The following is an 18,466-nucleotide window of genomic DNA, read 5'->3' on the forward strand; positions in this document are numbered from 1 at the left end:
CATTCTGATACCTCATTCATTAAGAGCAATAAATTATTCTGCTATGAACGTCAGTCCAAAGAACATTTACCAAGAGGTTTCTGTGTGACTAGCACTTTATCACACACTGGGGACACAGAAATGAATGAAAACTGGACACTGCTCTGAAACTCAGCCACGGCCTGATGGAAACGAAAGGCATGGAAATACGTGAAAGCATTACTGAGCTGTGACGAGACATGTACAAGCCGCCCTTGAGTCGTGTGGGAGGAATGACCAGGCGGTCCCTGTGGAAAGAAGAGCCTGGGCACACAGGAGGGTCTGTGGCAAGTTGAAGGAACAGGACCCATTGTGCTCCGCTGGGTTGTCGCTGAGGCCGGAGAGGCAGACAGGGACAAAGCATGTCAGGAGGTTTGGGAGCTTGGCTGTGTTAGACAGTTTAACGTACAGGAAGGGAGAGCCTTCAGAGGAGTTCACATTGGAAAGTGACAAGGTCGGATGTGTGTTTAGAACAGTTCTAGTAACAGAGTAGAAATGGATTTGAAAAATTGAAGGGCACTGGCCAGGGTTCTTAGGCTTTTGCGATGGTTTGAGAATGATAAGATGAAGGCCCAGACTAAGGCAATGGCAGTGAGGTAGATAAAGGGGAATAGAATCTAGGGGTTCGGTAGAGGATGAGTTTGCTAAATGACTGTCTGTGAGGAGTAGTTAGAGGAGGCTGGGTAGTGGGGGAGATGGGACCAGGAGCTGATTTGGTGAGGAAGATGATTTTAGTTTGAAGTATTTTTTAAGTGAACAATATGTGAGCCTTCCAGGTAGACACACCCAGAGGCTGTAAGAAATCTTGACCTGGAATTTTGGGAGCAGTGGGAACTAAGGATGCAACCTGAATGGATTGGTTGAGCTTGTCCAGAGTGTGGTCTCCTGGTCTTCTGTTGGCTACAACATCTATTTAACACTCTCTCCTGTCAGAGCCCTAAAGGGCTTATGTAAATCTTTTGCTGGTATTTACATATTCATATGTATCCCGTCTCCCCGGCTAATTGATAGTTACCTTGGAGCTCATGACGTCTTGCTAGCCACAATGCCTTGCACAGAGCAGCTGTTCAGAAAGCTTCTGCTAGCTTTCCTTTGCAGCATGGGCTCTAGCTGATGGGATAGAGGTCCACATTGGCCAGTTTGACTCTTCTTTGGAAGTGTTTGCTTTTTTCTGGTCTGTAGCCACAGAGGGTTTCCCAAAACCCTGCCTTCTTCCTTCCCAAAGGTTCAACTGGATCATGAGAGCGTAGGGCTGAGTCTTCACTCTAGCATCTTTATTTAACGTTTATGAAAGGCCTGTTGCTGCTCTTGCTCTGCTATTAGCTAGCATCTGGATAGCCCTTGGTTATTTTCAAGGTGCCTTCAATCTTTTATATAAGCCCCACAAGAGCTTTATAAGATGTTCCCCCTAGTTTTCAGATGAGGAGGCTGAGTCTCAAGTTTAGTGCTGTAATTTGTCCAGAATCATGCAGTTAGCTATTAAGTGTTGGCTGGAATCCAGGTTGTGTTTCTTATAGCCTGGAAGTCTTGTCCTGTATAGCAGCTGTCTGTACCTGGGGCCTAGGTAGACACCGGGGCAGTAGGAACACACACTTTGCTTCATCTGTGCCCAGTCTGGCGAATTGGGTGAGTGGAAGACACAGGTGCGGTTTCCAGAATACAGGTAGGAAATGCGCAGAGCTGTGCTGCAGAGGACCCCTCAGAAGAGCCTGGTGGGAGAGTGGGATGCCACCTTGTGGGGACCGATTCCTTATAATGGTGTGGGATGGTTTTCAGATAGTTTTGCTACATTAGTGGGTCAGGGGCTATCTTGACACCCTTAGTCCAGTTTTCTGTTATCAGTAAGGAATCCAGTTCCAACTCTTAGTTCCAGGTTCTTGGTGATCTGTACAATCTCTAGGTAGGTTCTGGTAAATGCTCATATGTAATACTTTGTTTTTATTGTGAGGTGGCACTTGGTGGAACAGATAATGGTGACCAGTCTTTTGAATGACCTGTAGCTCACACTGAGAGTCGAATCCCTGCACGATGCCTTGCAGTGACACCATGAAGCATCTTCCTTTTAGCTTATGTGGGTGCGGCATGTAGTCTCAGGAGGAGGTTAGCCAGGGAAACAGGTAGTCACTTAGCCACTCAGCCAGAGGGGCTGGGAACTCCTGATGCTTCCAGGTTGCGAATGATTAATAACAACCATGTGCTGCTCTGAGCCAGGGGCTGACCTGGGAGCTCTCAGCATCCCTGGCAAGGAGGGGTGTCATTGTCCTCTTCTGTAGTAAGGTGAAGAGACAGAGAGAGGCTCCAAAGTGGGGCAGCTTGTCCAGGCACCCATCTGGCAGGAGAGCCCAAGCTCTTTGCACTCTGCCACCTGCCAGCCTGCTGTGTGGTCATGTGTTCATCCTAGCAATTGCAGGCTACCTTGTGGCAGCACTGTTTTAGGCGCTGGGAATGCTGAGGCAAACAGACCATGTCCCTGTCCTCCTGATCAGGTGCCTTCTGAGCAGGGGCTTGAGGGAGTAGGGCATAAACCATGTGACAGCTGGGGCTGCCTGCAGGAAGAGGTACTAGGCAGAGCAGTGGCTGGTGCAGGGGCAGGAGTGCGTTCGGTGTGTCCCAGCGTGACTGGCAAAGAGGGGACGGTACTGGAGTGTTGTGGGGACAAGGCCAGCCAGGCAGCCAGACCACAGTGAACCCTGCAGACTGTGCGGCAGTACTGCTGTTCCCAGCAGCAATCTCCACAGCTCATGCCCTTGGATTTTCAGTGCTTTGAAGACTCAATTAATTTAAGTGTCTGGATTATTTTAGCCTTAAAGTGAGAGCCCTGCAAGGAAGCAGTGTAGACAGCAGTGAAGGGCTCAGGCTTGAAAAACAAAACTGAGTTGGAATCCAGTGCCTCTGTTCCCAGCTGTAGACTTTGGGCGGTGATTGAACCTTTCTGTGCCTTCATTGTCTGTATTGGTAAAAGGAGGTTAAAAGGAATGCCTTCCTTATAGGGTGAAGTGCCTGGAACAGTGCCTGGCACATAGTCATAGCCTGAAACTGGTGGCTTTTGCACAAACATCGTGAAAAACATCGGCAGCAGTCAACATTGCCTTTCCCAGTGCCCTGTGGCGTGATAAAATCCTCTATGCATACAGGATTCCTGGAACAGGAAGAGAAGATGAAGGGCTAGGATGCAGATGGCTCTCCCTGCACCTGTGAGCATATCTTAGCCGAGGACAAGGGGTAAACAGACGGAGTGAGTGTTGCTTGGCAGGGAAAGCCAAGAAAAAGATGCCTCCTTAGACAGGTGGAGCAGGGGTCCCTCGCCTTGTCAGAGTGCACACAGCTTCCTCCCCAGCTGCCCTAAAGCAGGCCAAGCCCCAGGCCCATGTCTTTGGTTAGCGGTAGTCATAGAAGATGTTGTGTATGCCAGACACTGTACTTGAGGCTCTACACATATCACCTCTTTGAATTTACACAGAAACCTGTGACGGGAAATGGTAATGTTCCTGTTTCAGAAATGAGGGAACTGGGGCTCAAAGAGGTTAAATGGTTTGCCCAAAGTTACGTCACAAGTAAATAGGCCTGTAATCCCAGCACTTGGGAGGCTGAGATGGGAGGATTGCTTGAGGCCAGGAGTTCGAGACCAGCCTGAGCAACATAGTGAGACCCTGTCTCTATAAAAATAAAAAAAATTAGCCAAGCATAGTGGCCGTGCACCTGTAGTCCCAGCTACTCAGGAGGCTGAGGCAGGAGGATCGCTTGAGCCCAGGCATTGAAGGCTGCAGTGAGCTATTGAGCTCTTATCAGGCCACTGCACTCAGGCCTGGGTGACAGAGTGAAAGTCAAAAAAAAAAAAAAAAACCCAAGTAAATGGCATAACTTAGAATTGACTGAAGTCTGTCTAGTCCTAGAACCAACCTAGGTTATTCTCATGATCCTAAAAGAGTAACTTGGAATACTCGAAGCCATCAGAGAGAACTGAAGTTTGTGGAATCTTCAATGTGGCCAGCACAGCTGTGGGGAGAGGTTTCAGCAGGGCCTAGGTGGCCTTACCATTGGCATAGGCTCGCCACCCAGTGGTGGAAGGCACAGCAGTCATTGGGCACTGGCCTTGTCCTCTGGGGTCCTGCGCACGGGGTACACATATGTCTACAATATGTCTGATTGAACTACCTCATGGTAACTGTGGCAAGGGGTGGCAGGTGTCATCTAGTTTCAAGGAAATAGATGCTCAAGGGTGTTGAAGGACTTACACACCGTGGATGTCAAAGCAGAGTCCAAATCCAGCCCTGCCCAAGTTCTCACTCTTTCCTGTGCCTCCCACCCAGCACCTCTCGCATGGAGTTACAAGGACTACGAGGCTGGTCGAGATGAAGGGCAAGGTTCTCAGCCCTGGCTGCGAATGAGAATCACCAGGGAGCTTTTCAGAAAATGCCCACAGTGTACCCAGACTGGTTCAGTCAGAGTCCCTAGTGGGAGTCTGGGCTGCTCTTAAAGCTCCCCAGGTGATGAGAGGATGCAGCCAGGGCTGAGAACCACTGGACTGGTTGGATTCATCTGCCTTCTTCTCATTCCAGCTTACATTTCTTCCCGTTGTGTGGGCCGTTTGCCCGATCCCTGCTAGCCTCATTTCTTTTCCCCGTTCCACAGATGTGATAAGCACATAGTGTAGTATGCTTTTGAGCCGAGGAAGAACGGACAAGGATGTTGCCCTGTTTTGTTTTCTCCGTTGCACTTCCTCCTGTGTGCAACTCCTGTTCATTGCTGTATGAACATACGCATGGTACACCGTCTGTCTCCCTCCATACAGCATTCCTCTGGAGAGCACGGGCCTTGCTGGCCTCTCCTGTGTTCCCAGGGCCTGTCACATTATAGGTGTGAGTATGTATTTGTCTGATGGATGTCGCATGGTGGAATAACAGGAATGTATGGTTATGCTGGCCTTTTTTTTTAAAAAAAAAACAACACACTAAGCAATTTAAGAATTTTTTTTATTGGCACAGAGTTTTTCTCTTTCACATCTGGCTGGCTGGGCTTTCAGTGACTACTTAAAATCTCCAAAGGGTTGGGATACCTAATTGATCTAACTTTTCAGCAAAAAATGAAACAAAAATGTGTTTCATAACTGTATCTTAATGGAATTTCCCCCTTTCCCTCTTTTCCCTTCTCCATTCAAAATGATTAAGAATGTTATACAAATGCCAAGGGAGAGAATGGTATAGAAGAATATCCAGATGTTAAAGAAATACCCAGTAATGAAGAACGTCTGTTAGATTTTAATAGGGTAAGTGGACTGTCCTCCTTATTGTTAACTTAAAAATGGCCACCACCTCACTTGTCACTCTAGTCAGAAAGCTGGAGTCATGTGAGTGCCCCATGCCCCTCCCAGGAACCGGCAAGGTCTGTGGACGTGGCCTTCCTCTTTTCTGGCCCTTGGATTGGGTCTGCTTCGTCTCCTGCCTTGACCGTTTACTGTCAGGGCTTCCTATAGAGTCCCTAGCCCTCCCTCCAGTCTTTCCCTCACATTGCTGCCAGCTGGGTTTCTAAATGCAAAGCTGACCTTGTCGCTGCCCCTCAAATCTTTGGGTGGGCACCCTTTTCATCTTTCAAAGCACACCACAAAGGAGCCCTTCCAGTGTACTTTTTCCTGCCTGTCCTGGACTCCGCAGAACGAATTCTGTCCTGTTCGTGTCTTTGCTGCACCCTGTGTAGGATACTCCTTGCTCCAGCCAGAGCATTTAGCTGCATTCGATGCCTGCACTTCTGCCTCCCGAGCAAGCCTGGGACCACCCTGAAGGCCAGTACAGGGCCTGTGCCTGGTTCAGTCTCATCTCAGGCCTTTCCCAGTTAGGCAGGCAGGTGAATGAATCTAGGGAAACTTCTTTTCCTTCTCAGTGTTGATTGTCAGCGTCAGTTCAAGTCCTGTAGGAGTTGTCCTCCCGAGCACCCTACAGCATCGCCGTCCTGCTGTCGACCTATCGGATTTCACAGGACAGGCAGGAGTCTGAGGCTCCTCACCAGCTCTGCCTAGTGCACGGTCCCCACCTCCCCCCAGTGTCGAGCCCCGAATGGAGAATGGACGTCAGTCAGTCCTCTGTCACCTTCTGCACACAGCCTGCCTGCCAGTCCTGACTATTCCACCTCTAAGCCACCCCAGACACCCCCCACTCCTCTCGTCTCTACCACTCTCCCCTTTGTTCAAACCGCTGTCCCCTCTGAATGGCTACTGTGGTCTTTCCAGTGTCTGTCCCCTTCTTCTTGTCCTCTTTCTCCAGTCTTCTCTCCACACAGAAGACAGAATGGCCTCACAAGTGGTATCTTTTTTAGTCCTCACAATGACCCTGTGAGGTAGGTGTCATTGCCATGCCCATTTTGCAGAGTAGAAAACTGAGGCGCGTAAAGATTAAGGACCATGTATCTAAAGTCACGGAGCCGTATATGAAGTGCACTTGTGAAGTGGGCCCCAGAAGCAGCAGACTCTGGGGCCCACACTCCTAACCATTATGAGTGCCTTTGCCCTTGCATGTGGGACAAACCACACTCCCTGCCATGCCTTGAGGCCCTGTATGTTTTGTCTCTGTCTGCCACTACTCTCCCTCACTCTGTGTGGCTTTCCTGTGCTCCTGCCTTGGGTTCTCAATCACGGACAATGCCGCCTTTTAGATATGGGGTGGGGTGTTGCCAGTCATGTGATGGGGTAAGGGGAACTTTGCTAGTGGCTGTGACTGCAGAGGGACTTCCACTTGCATCTGGTGTCCTGTTGGCTGGAGATGCTAACCTTCTGGTGGGGGGACAGTCCCACACAACAGAGCATTGCACCTCTGCCCAGAACTGCCTTCCCCTCGTTGCCCAGGGTACGTGCTGTAGTCTGGAGTCGAATTTGTCGTTTTGCTTGTCTGTCTTCTCACAGAATGTGAGCTCCACGTCCCACGTCTGTCCCACCACTGGAGTCCCCGTGCCCAGCACGGTTCCTAGTCCGTAGCAGGCATTCAAAGACTTGTTGAGAAAAGGAAAGAAGTCTTTGTATCCTACCCTAACATAGTCAGCATTTTGTCCAAGTGATTAAACATGTAGAATTAGGATTTGGGGTCCTTCATGGATAGGGAGGAGAGGTTGTTTTGCTCTGAAACGGTAAAACTCTTTACATTTTTGTAACTTTCCACAGGAAAACAATTTCATCTCTCTATATAAATAAAGAGTATCTCAGCCCTTTTGGAAAATAATGTGTCTTTTTGATCTGTTGAAAATTGTTTCAATCTTAGGTGTCTTCTGTTTATGAAGCAAGATGTACAGGAGAGAGAGATTCTGGAGCAAAATCAAATGGCTTCCGCAGAAAGATGTGTTCCAGCGCGAGCTCCGGTTCGGAAGACACGGGCTCAGAAGGTGGAGGTGAATGGGTGGACCCTAGCGAAGAGGAACTCTTCTCTCGAACTCATCTCTAAACTTGCAAAGTAGTACAAATTATTTTTTAAAAGTGATATGTGATGGAAAATTACTCTTTCGTGAGCCTGTTAATCTAACACAACAACTTAGGTTTCTTCTTCAATTAACTGATTCAGATCAGTAATTATCTTTCTCTTCTTACTTATTTTAGAGTTGAGGACAGCTATCCTGTTGAAGATTTTTTTTTCCAAGCTGTTAAATTCTTGACTATTTGAAATAGACTAGATTGTGTTGTCAAATCAAGAATGGGTGTGCATGTGCTTGTCTTAGAAGTTTCACTGCTTTTTGCATCTTAACTGCAGTTAATTTTCCTTCTAACTGCAGTTATATCACTATTACCTTATTAGCATTGCAGTGTCAACAACCACTTCTGCTTTCAGAGACTTTAGCTTTGGAACATTTAGGCTTTGTTCTCTAAGAACTGGGATATAAATCCTTACCCTGCAGTGGCTCAGTGCCTTTCGAAGGCCAGAGAGAAGCATGGGTGACTCATCTGCAGTCTTCGTTCAGTAAAATCTCATGTACATTTCAAGTGAGAACCACAAAGGTGTGCTTTTAGAGACTTACAAAATACTGTGTTTTCTATCTTAGGATTTTTCCCCCTAAAGTATCATGGAAGATACTATGGTTTGTGACTTTCTTGCTAACTGAAGAAGCCAAGGATTTGGGGTATGGGGCAGTGTGTGAGGCAGAGTGGGGTACGCTCCCCTCCCCACAACTTGTTCTGGCATTTATACCAAAACATCATTCAGGGTTCTTTGTGGTGAGTCTTAAAATACACGGTAAAGAACATAGTTGCAAATTATCATTTTCTGGTGACCTACATTGAATTGAAGCCCCCAAAACTTGAAATTGTAAACATATAGCATTCAGTACAGGCCACCTCATCACTCAAAGAAATCTTTGGCTGCTGCAGCTAGCTGCTCTTGTAGCTGTGATGTAGCATAGCTTATATCTCATTTTGTGTTTGAGAGAATGTTCTGGGCAGGTTCTGTGTGTGGTGGGGCGAGGCGGGTAGAGTAATGCCTTTCCCACATGCCTGTGTGATTGCTGTGCTGACTGTCCAGTGTCACTTAGTGAACCCAGGGGTCAGGACACCTGGACACGTCATGTCTGTGCGTGCTGATCACCTCCTTGAGCTGTCATGACATGCAGCAGGTCGAGGCTCGGAGGAGCAGTATTTGTTTTAAATTGTTTTTCTTTTTTTACCAACTTGTTTAAAAAAAAAAAACACCTAATCTGTGAAATCAATTTAGCATGTCTGGAACATCAAGAACAGCAGAAAAGAAAAGTCTGATAGGGACTAGATAGCTTCACTACTGATTTTGACAGACAATAAATACATAATTTATTAGCTGGGAGCTAAACTGGCTGTGAAATCTATGATTTGGGTTTTGTTGCCTTTTTCGTAATTGATAACACAGAAAACACCATCAAAGACCGTGGAGTCTTCATGGGCCTGTATGTCCTCACTGTGAGAAGCCTGACGTGCCCATTGGGTTTGATCTCACCACAGGCTAGGGTTTGTTTTTATACAGCACATCTTTTAACACTTTAAAGGGGGTTTGTGTGTGCATGTGTGTGCATGCGTAAGGTTTTATGTTGCTGTTATTTACTTACAGACTTCAGATAAGTTTTTACGTATTTTTCTTTCTTCTAGAGCTTCCTAAAAAATGATTAGCATCTGCACTGAAATATAATTTAACAGCAAAGGCAAAAAAGGATTGGAAGTTGTAAATTCCTAAAATCACTACAGTGACGATTATCCTAGAAATCGTTGCTTATGTAGCTGAGACCAAATAATTAGATTTCAGACACAACCTTGAGCACAGTTGATTTTGGACAGCTGCTGTTTGTAAGGAAAGGGCTCTAGGTGGCAAAGGTGCAGACTTCCTCAGACATGGGTGAGAAGATACAGCACCTTCCACAGGGGAACGGGGATGGATTATAAATGGGCAAAGGGATTAACAAATTATGTATTTATTTGTTTTCATAGTTAAGTAGCTGAAGCTGAGAAGCTTTCAGCAACAGAGTTGAAAGTGTGGTTTTTAGTTTTGTGAATGGATGATCACAAAGAAAAAGCATTAAAAAAAAAAAGTTGGCAAACACTGAAACGCACTGTGGTATGAAGCGCATTGCATATCCATAGCACTGAAGTATCAGTTTCCATTCCTGGGCTGAGATTTTTTTCCCCGTGGTTGTATTGTTCTGATTTCACGTACACCAGAGTAACTGATTTTTTTTTTCTTGTGGAGTTAACACCAAATAAAAATTTTAAAAACAGTTTGTTGTTTTTATTTATCATAATAAAGATTTTCATGTAAAGAACCCCAGCTTCTTAATAAGCATCAGTGGACGATAGCAAGTGCCCAGGTCACATTGTTCCAGGTGGAGATCATTAAGCTCTCCTTCAGGTGACACTGAAAATGCTGTTGAGCCGCTCTCTGCTGGAGGAGAAGGTGGCGGGGGGAGCTGCTGAGAAACGGGTTGGCCTTCCCCACCTGCCCCACAGTACACATAGGAGCTATTACTGCTAAGTGTGTCTTGCAAAAGAAAACAGCATTTTTGTCCCTAGATGGTAGACAAAGCTCATTCTTTCTTTGCTTCTGAAAAAATAAAACTTACACATATGTTACCATGATTGATGTTAATTGTAAAAAAGAAATCAGTGTTTTTAAAGAAGTGTAAGAGAAAAGGAAAAATCATCTGTACTTCTATCATCCTGAGACAGTAACTACTAACATTGTGCAGCCATCTTTCAGACATCTGTACAGTGTGCATGATAGGCATGTAACGTAAAGAAATGTACATTAAAGAGACTACTATTCCTGTTCTTCTGTAACTTCAGAAAGAGGTATTTACTCAGATGTCTTTTTCATGTCAGTGATTATAGAGCTACATAATTATTTTTATAGCTGTATTCTATTGTATAAATTTACATGTCCGTCATTGATAAAACATTTAGAATTTTTGTTTATTCAGTATCTGAACATTTCTATGGACATCCTTAAACATGTACAAAGAGACTTCAGAAAGTTCATGGAAAAATGGAATTAAAAGATAAAATATAAACTGCATTTCTCAACATAAGCTCTGTCAGGTTCAAGACACTTTGTCAATGTTACCAGCCATTTAGTCCATCCCTAAAGAATTAAGGGTCTTGGGAACTTAACCATATCCATGCAGCCTTTTTTACATTCTTAACTGAAGAAAAACAGGTGCCCTTTACAAATTTTTTAAGATTAGGAAACAAAATGAAGTCAGAAGGAACCGAATCAGGACTATAATAATTTTCCGTGAAAACTCTTCCAGAATTTCCCTGTGTGGTGAGAGGAGTGAGCAGGAGTGTTGTGGTGGAGAAGGACTCTCTAGTGAAGCTCTCCCTGGAGTTTTTCTGCTAAAGCTTTGGCTAACTTTCTCAAAACACCCTCAATAAGCAGATGTTATCATTCTTTGTTCCTCCAGATAATCAACAAGCAAAATGCCGTAAACATCCCCAAAAACTGTTGCCGTGACTTTCGCTCTTGACTGGTCCACGTTTGCTTTGAGCAGACCACGTCCACCTCTTGGTGGCCAATGCTTGGACTGTGCTCTGACTTCAGGACTGTACTGGCAAAGCCATGTCTTATCTCCTGTACAGTTCTTCAGAGAAATACTTGAGGATTCCACTTGTTTAAAATTTCCTTTGGAGGTTCTGCTCTTGTCTGCAGCTGATCTGGACCCATCAAGCAGAAAGTTTGCTCAGCTTTAGTTTTTCAGTCAGAATTGTGTAAGCTGAACCAGTTGAGATGTCTGCAGTGTTGGCTGTTGTCTGCCTCAGGGCATGAGCAAGAATTTTTCCCTCAAAAATTGGTGTGGATGATCTGCCGCTACAGGCATCATCAGCAACATCGTCTCGCCCATCCTTAAAACAAGTTATCCATTGGTAAACTGCTGATTTCTTTGGGAGATTGTCCCCATAAACTTTCTGAAAAGCAGCTCAGTAATTTCACCATTCTTCTATCCAAGCTTCACCATAAATTTGATCTTCAATTTTAGTGGAATTCATGTTGGTCTGATAGGGCTCTTTTCAAACTAATGTCTTATCCTTCCAGCCTCCAGACTAGATCCTATTCAGACATGTTATATAACAAGTTAGTATGAGTTTATTTTGGTGCAGAAGAATTTTGAAATCCATGCATAGGTTTTTCATAATATGACTTTTCCATGAACTTTTTGAAGATCCCTTGTATCTTATGCATTGCTCTTGAAGGGAAATTCTAACCTCTGGAGTGCCTACTGCTGCATGTCACAGTGTCACAAACATCATGGAAAAGAAGAGGTCCTTTAGGGCCTATTTTTGAACTTGAGCATCCATTTTCTCACCATTCTATAAGCTGTTAATAACACTCAACTTTGGTTATAGAGAGACAAATACTGTTTTCTTTATTAGCTTGTGTGCCTTTTATCTGGGGACAGAGGAGAATGGGTTCCATACAGAGGTATTTAAATTTTGTTTTATCATATTTTTCTTTATTGTTTCTGGGATGTATAGGTGTGTTTTGAAATGCTTTCTCCACCAAGAGTATAAAAGTCTTCCCGTGTTTCTCAAGCACCCATACAGTTATGTAGAGTTCATCTTTGAAGCACATATGTTGTGTACAAGGATCGAGACTTAAGGATTTGGCTGTATTTTTCCCCAGATAGTTGGCCAGCCACCCCAGCACCATTTTTATCGAGTCCTTCCCTTGACTGATAGGAAGTGACACCTGTGTCACCAGGATGGCCCCTTCATAGGTGTACCTGAGGTTGGTGCAGAACCTGAGCTGGTGCGTACAGACACCTTTCCTCTTGATCTACCTAAGCTCACACAGGCATCTGATGGCTGTCACCTTTTGCTGTGATTCTGTAAACACTGTCAGCACACTTGCTTCACAGATGCCCATACCAGCAAGAGCAGGGTGGGTGCTGAGTGACCCTGTTACCCAGGGCTGTTTGGTGCACTCGAATGCAGACACAGGCCTCTGGCCTGACCCTGGACCCAGGAATGCTGACGTCACAGCTAAGTGTCTTTGGAACTGTCCTTGGGGGTTCAGTGCTCAGGTCCCTGCTTGTGACTGCTGCTTCTGCCACTACAGATGCCACCCTGACAGGCTCTGAGCACATGCCGTGATGGCGCTGACTGCCCAGGAGGGCTTTATCTGTGCAGCAGTCCAGTACACAAAGGAAGTCCCTGTCCCTGGTTTTTCTTGAAAGCAGCCCGTTGGATGGCATCACCAGCTCCGTGCTGCTGCGAACGCAGAGAGCGGGAAGTGAACAGCTGCTTCAGAGCCCACCGCTGGCCTTGCATCACCCGTGTGGTTAGTTAATAGCATTTTCAGGGACAGTTGCCTCACTTTATCACACTAGTAATGACACCACCTCACGTCTGGATGGTGTCTGTATATGTGCTAATAATGGTAGCAGTTCTCACTGAGGGCTCACAGCGTGCCAAGCGTTGTAAGCACTCTATGGGTGTTAACAGCCTCACTTTACAGATGAGAAACCAGACATAGTGAGACATAAGGCATTTGCCAGGAGGTTGGAGCCAGGATTCAACTTGGATATTACGACTACAGAGTCCATTTAACACTCCAAAACCTCATCTCACCAAAATCCCACTAAGAAGTGGGGGAGGGCTGGCTGCTTCTGCCATGCACTCTTTTCCTAAAGTTGTGAGTTACGTATTCCTGCATGTCTGTGGGGATGTCATTTCCAGGAGTCCTGACTCCCCTGGCTGTGCACCCTTGGGCAAGTTATTGTCTGCACCTTGGTATCCTCAGGTGTGAATGGAGGTCACAGTAGGACTCCTCATGTAAGGGTTGGTTGTCAAGATCACAGTCCATCCACATAGATGCTGGAGTGCAAAGGTCAACAAGACGAGGTCCCTCTGCTCCCTGTGGTCTGCTGGATCCTGGACACAAAGAGCAGAGATGGAAATGCAAAGGAGAAGTTGCCAATCAAGTCCAGTAACTAAGGAGAAAATCCCGTCTTTGCAGGCTGCCTCTCACCTCCTCCTTTCACCCCATGGTAGTAGAGCCCTGTAAGGACCCTAGCCGGGTCTGTCTCCAGGACTGCGGGTTACTGCCCCTCGTTTCCATGGGGCCATTGGTGGGCGGTGGGGGTTAAGCTCTACAGAGGCCATTCATCCGTGACCGTGGTCACCTTACCATCCCCTCAGCCTGCAGGGAGGGCACAGCACGCCTTCCAGACAGGAAACCAGCTCCTCTGGCTGTCCCTGGCTCCTGGTGGTGCTTGGGCTAGAGGGCAGGGACCCAGGGCAGCAGCAGAGCCACGTACCCTGCTGGGGCCTGGCCAGGGGCTCCACACCCCCGTGTCTGCGGGAGAGGATGGTGGCAAAGGGGCCAGCAGATGGCCTGCCACTTATCACAGTCCAGGGGACTCCACCCTCTGGTCTGTCACCCCAGCAGGCCCTGTCACAGGTGGGGACAATGACTGGTCTCTTCCAGGTGAGGCCATGTTTTGAAGCTGAGGGGCTCATTAAACGTTCATTCTCAGAGCGGTCCTGAGCTGGGAGCCCTTGGGCGCACGTGTTTTTGTTAGTTCTTCCTTGTCACCTGAGAAGATGCGATAGAAGAGCCCTCACCTCTTCCCCTCGAGAGCTGTGTGACCCTGAGCCAACTGCTTTCTTCTCAACCGAAATGTGGACACCAGCCCCGCCCTCTCAGGGCCGGGGGAGCACACCCGATCCGCCACAGGAAGCTTCTGCTCATTTTCTGGCCCAGAGTCCAGGCTCCCACGTGCTCCTGCCCTCCCGGTCCCCATGGTGGGACCAGCAGTGCTGCCTTCCCTCAACCCGGAGAGGGGAGGACCCTTGCTTCCTGGGGCTCTGGGGGCTCCTGGGGCCCTTCAGCCCATCTGCTGTGACCCAGCTGCTGTGCACAGAGCAGATCTACGTGCCCACCATCTCTGGGTCCTTCCTGGCAATGCTGGGGTGTCGATCGCTGAGGCCCAGAGTTTCCGAAGGCCTGGCCTGGGAGTGCCGCTGGCGATGGTGAGCTGGGGTCTGCTGTTGGCTCGTCAGACTCCCGAGTGCAGGGCCCCACCCTCATGCCACAGTGGCCTCCACAAACTGCAAAACCAGCATAGCACCCCACTACCCCTGAAATGACCGCAGAACTGAGGTCTGGGAATCCCCTCCGGGGCTCACGGGACCCTGCTCTATGCCTGGCCTGCACACAGGCCTGTCTGTCCTCTAGGAAGCCCCAGGATGGGAACCGGAGGGCGACAGCACAGGACCCCCAACGCTTTGTGGACAGAGCCAGGAGTGTTCTCTCTCTGCTGAAAAGGAGATGCTATAAACCCCAGCCTCAAGACCAGGGGCTTCCCAGGGCTCCTGAGCAGCCTGGCCCTCTTCCTGTTGACTCAGCTCCTAGGCGACAAGTGCCACATCCCCTGGCCAAGGGCCCGAGGGCACCGTCTATGGCTCTACTCTGGATCCAGTTCCTGGTGGTCACAGATGTCAAACATAGCTACTGTGTCCTCCCACAAACTGCAGCTGCAGGCCAGTGATAACAAGTGGCCAACCTCCCCCAGGCCCCCCGGGCTGCCAGGCGGGCACTTTGCATGTGCTTTCTGCTCAGGCCTCCCTACGGCCCCGTGATGATCACAGACGGGGGGAAACGGGGAAATGGCTCGGAAGAGTTAGGGACGCCACCAGGGTGGCGAAATTAATTGGTGGCAGACCCTGGCTCTGAGCGACAGTGCTGCCCCGCGTTCACACAGCTGTTCTGGAGCTGGCCGCGTGCACGGTGGTCTGTGGGCAGCCTTGCTGCCACCAGCTGGCCGTACCAGGGATGCCGGTGGGCTTGGCCCCTCTCCCACTTGAGCAGGCATTCTCTCCTGCTTCCCCAGGCCCCCACCCTCCTGCCACCGCCTCTTCCCGAGCTGGGGAGGAACCAGAGAGACCCGAGCCTCAGGGTGACCGACTCCCCCCATAGGGAACTTAATTCCTGCACTCCAAATGGGTTCCCACTCCTGCCCAGTGTTGGGGGAGTGTCTCGAATGGGAGGACATTTTCATACCTGGACGAGATGGTCAGCAGTGAAGCCTGGTTTTCCTGTTGGCTATGTACACCTTGACCTTTCAGGGCTGTCACAGTGGAGGTGGGGACAGCAGGTTGGGGTTGTTTGGAGGCCGGTGTCTTCATGTTGGTGGTCAAGCTGCTAATTAGGAAGAAAAAGAAGCCTCTGGGCCTTGGTCTCCCCAGCTGTAAAATCTGGCAGTGAGCCACTGCCAGTTCAGAAACTGCCTCCCCCGCCGCGAGGACAAAGCAGTGGCTCTGGGGGGTTTCAGGCTGTGGCACCAGGCCTGGCACCTGGTGTCCCAGTGTTTGTGGAGTGAATGATGGTGGTGCCCTAGGGTGCCCTGGGACTCCTCCACCTGGGCATATGTAGTCCTCATTCAGCCCTCATTCCTTGAGGAGGGCCCCAAGTTCAGGAGCGTGCCACCCCACAGGGAACTGTGCCAATGTCTACTGTCAGTAGTGCTGACGAGACAGCAGGAATTCTCATGGCCCCACTTGAAGGAACTTGGAAGAGTGAGGTGGTCACCACAGCGGCTCTGCAGGTCGGGCCTGAGCCTTGCACACAGGGTCCAGAACTCTCGTTTATTCAACGGCACGGGTCAGGGACCTACTGTGCACTGGGCCCTGAACCTGTTGCTGGTCAAAAATCTTACTTTTCTGAAAAAAACTCCCTCAACTCCAGTTCTCTGGTAATAATGACATCACAATTCCCTCTTTAATCTCTCCTAGACAAACTTCAGAGGGTCTCTCTGACCCGCTCGAGCCACAGCCTGTCTGAATTTTTCCAGGGGTTCGAAGGAAATGGTGGAAGCCTCATTGCAAGCCTGGACAGCCCTCTTCATGAGAAGGCGCTTCGCTTGTCTGGCCCCCAGATTTCCCCGCCTGACAGCCCTTCTGGGACTTGGGGGTCCCAGAGGGCTGGCTGCTGGTGCAGGGTGACGTGTGCAGGCACCAGCTCCGTGCTGACCACTGAGTGGCCCAGATGGAGGCGGCTCTGGGCAGGGCAGGGGAGGAGGGAGGCCCAGTCGGATGTGCACACCCAAAGTGGGGGTGACCCTGCGGGACGAGTTGCACGTTCATCTGGAAGAGACGCTGGAATGGTTCCTCCCCGTGGCTCTGCAGACTGGCCGTTGACAATGTGGTTTCCTTCTTGGCAGTATCTGGCTCTCCAGCGAGTGTCTCCAGATCAAAGAAAACAGTGGAAACTTCTGCCGGGCCACAGCCATCCTGGGGCCATGGAGCGTGAGGAGCCTTGGCCCACACAGAAGTGGGGGGCCAAGCCCGCTCCCAGCCCCGTGGGAGGAGGGGAGGCCATGAGGCACTGGAGGAACCTGGGGCACGACTGCCGGGCTCTAGGTAATCCCGGCACCCACCGAGGGCCAGGGCTAACCAGGGGGCCTTCGTCCTCTCTGAGCCTCAGTTTTCTTGTCCGTAAAATTGGAATTTTACTGCCCAGGATCAAAAAGAACCAAGGGCCCGGGAAAAAAGGGGGCCGGAAAAGGCCGAGGCCCCCCCTAAGGCCCCAAAAACAAGTGGCAAAACAAGGGCCCCAAGTGGGTTAACAAAAACCGCAACCCCGGGGCCCCGGGGGGTTAGCCCGAAGGGGGGGGAAGGACAGGGGAAAAAAGGGGGGCCAAGGGCCCCGAAGGGCCCCCTGCAAGAAGCCAAGGTTCCCCCCGGAAGCAAGGGGGGCGGGCCGGGGTGGGGGCAAGGGCAACAACAAAGCCAGGGGGGAACGGAAAAACCAAAGGGGGGGGAAAAATTTAAAAATGGCCTAAAAAAAACAAGGAAACCGCCAAAAACTTTAAAGCCTTTCAAAAAAAAAGGCCCGGAAGGTCCCCCCCCCCAAAACCGGGCCCCGCAACCACAACTCCCCCCTCAGACCTCAGTCCTCCTCTCTGGAGAAGTGGAGGTGATCTCCCCACCTCCAGCATGGCGAAGAGTTTGGCGATGCAGTCACGGGTGGGAAAGCCCTTTGTAGACTGCATGCGAGGAATGAGCAACGTCGTCGTTGCAGCGCCCTGAAAATACTAACAGGTCTTACCGTCCTGCAACCGTAACACGCAGCAAGTGCAACGCGTGGCCTTTGGAACTGGATTGAACAAACTGTAAAAAGACATTGCTAAAGATAATTGGGATGTTAGAGGATAGTGAGTGGTTATTCATTTTATTAGCTAGGCTGATGATATTGTGAGTATGCTTCCCAAAAATTCTCCCTGGTAGACACTCATAGAGAACAAGCTGAAGTGTTTTCATGTGAACAGGCACATTTGGGAGGGGAGGCGGTGAGAAGAGCAGAATGTTGGTCACTGTTGAGATGGGTGTCAGGAGCTCATTAGACTCTTATCTCTATTTTGCATATATTTGACATTTTCCATAATAAAAGTTTCTTTAAAGATTTTTACAAATGTTAGAAATAGAGACAGTGAGGTTTTTCAGCCAGCCTGGGCATGGGATTCTGAAGAGCCCAGGTGGAACCAGAGGAAAAGTTGCCGAGATGTCGGGATCCCAGTCTCTGCCCTGGCAGCCCGGCGGCGTCCCTGCCTGGGGCTCGGCGCTCAGGGCAGCCGTCACCAGGGCAGCCGACGGGGAAGCGCTCTCCATCAGCCCTTCGAATAAAAGGTCCTGCCGTCTGTGTCCAAGGGCAGTGTAAAATCAGTGTCCACTCCCCAGGGTTGCTGGGAGCCCCTCCCACACTCTCTGACCTTGGGCCTCCCCCAAGACCCTCGAGTTCCTGGTGGGCAGCTCCACAGACCTGCGGGACCTCCTCTTGCTGCCGGAGCCTCATTTCCCTGCACCTGCCCACATCCTGGGGTGCAGCTTCACTTCTTCACAGAGGACTGCCCCTTGCTTGTTGAGGCTGAAAATAAATGCCAGGCACCCCTCTCTGACTGGGCCCCAGCGCAGGTAGCAACACCAAATCATCTTATTTATTAATTTAAAAAAAATTATGCAGTT

The 18,466-nt window shown here is 49.2% G+C and overlaps 1 protein-coding gene across 3 annotated transcripts in view; it reads left to right on the forward strand.

Moving 5' to 3' along the window:
- KIAA0232 (KIAA0232 ortholog) overlaps positions 1-10,528 on the forward strand; it is a 63,741-nt gene extending 53,213 nt beyond the window's left edge. Inside the window, exons 7-8 of one of the 3 annotated variants that reach the window (XM_012665115.1) lie at positions 5,187-5,284; positions 7,263-10,528. In XM_012665115.1, the coding sequence (XP_012520569.1) occupies positions 5,187-5,284; positions 7,263-7,442 (278 nt within the window). In that variant the 3' untranslated portion in view covers positions 7,443-10,528. The remainder of the gene's footprint in view (positions 1-5,186; positions 5,285-7,262) is intronic. The other 2 variants (XM_012665114.1, XM_012665116.1) reach the window with 2 other exon arrangements.
- Positions 10,529-18,466: the final 7,938 nt, after the last annotated feature.

The sequence above is a fragment of the Propithecus coquereli genome, unplaced genomic scaffold (assembly GCF_000956105.1).
Source record: "Propithecus coquereli isolate 6110/MARCELLA unplaced genomic scaffold, Pcoq_1.0 Scaffold962, whole genome shotgun sequence".
Taxonomy (NCBI): domain Eukaryota; kingdom Metazoa; phylum Chordata; class Mammalia; order Primates; family Indriidae; genus Propithecus; species Propithecus coquereli.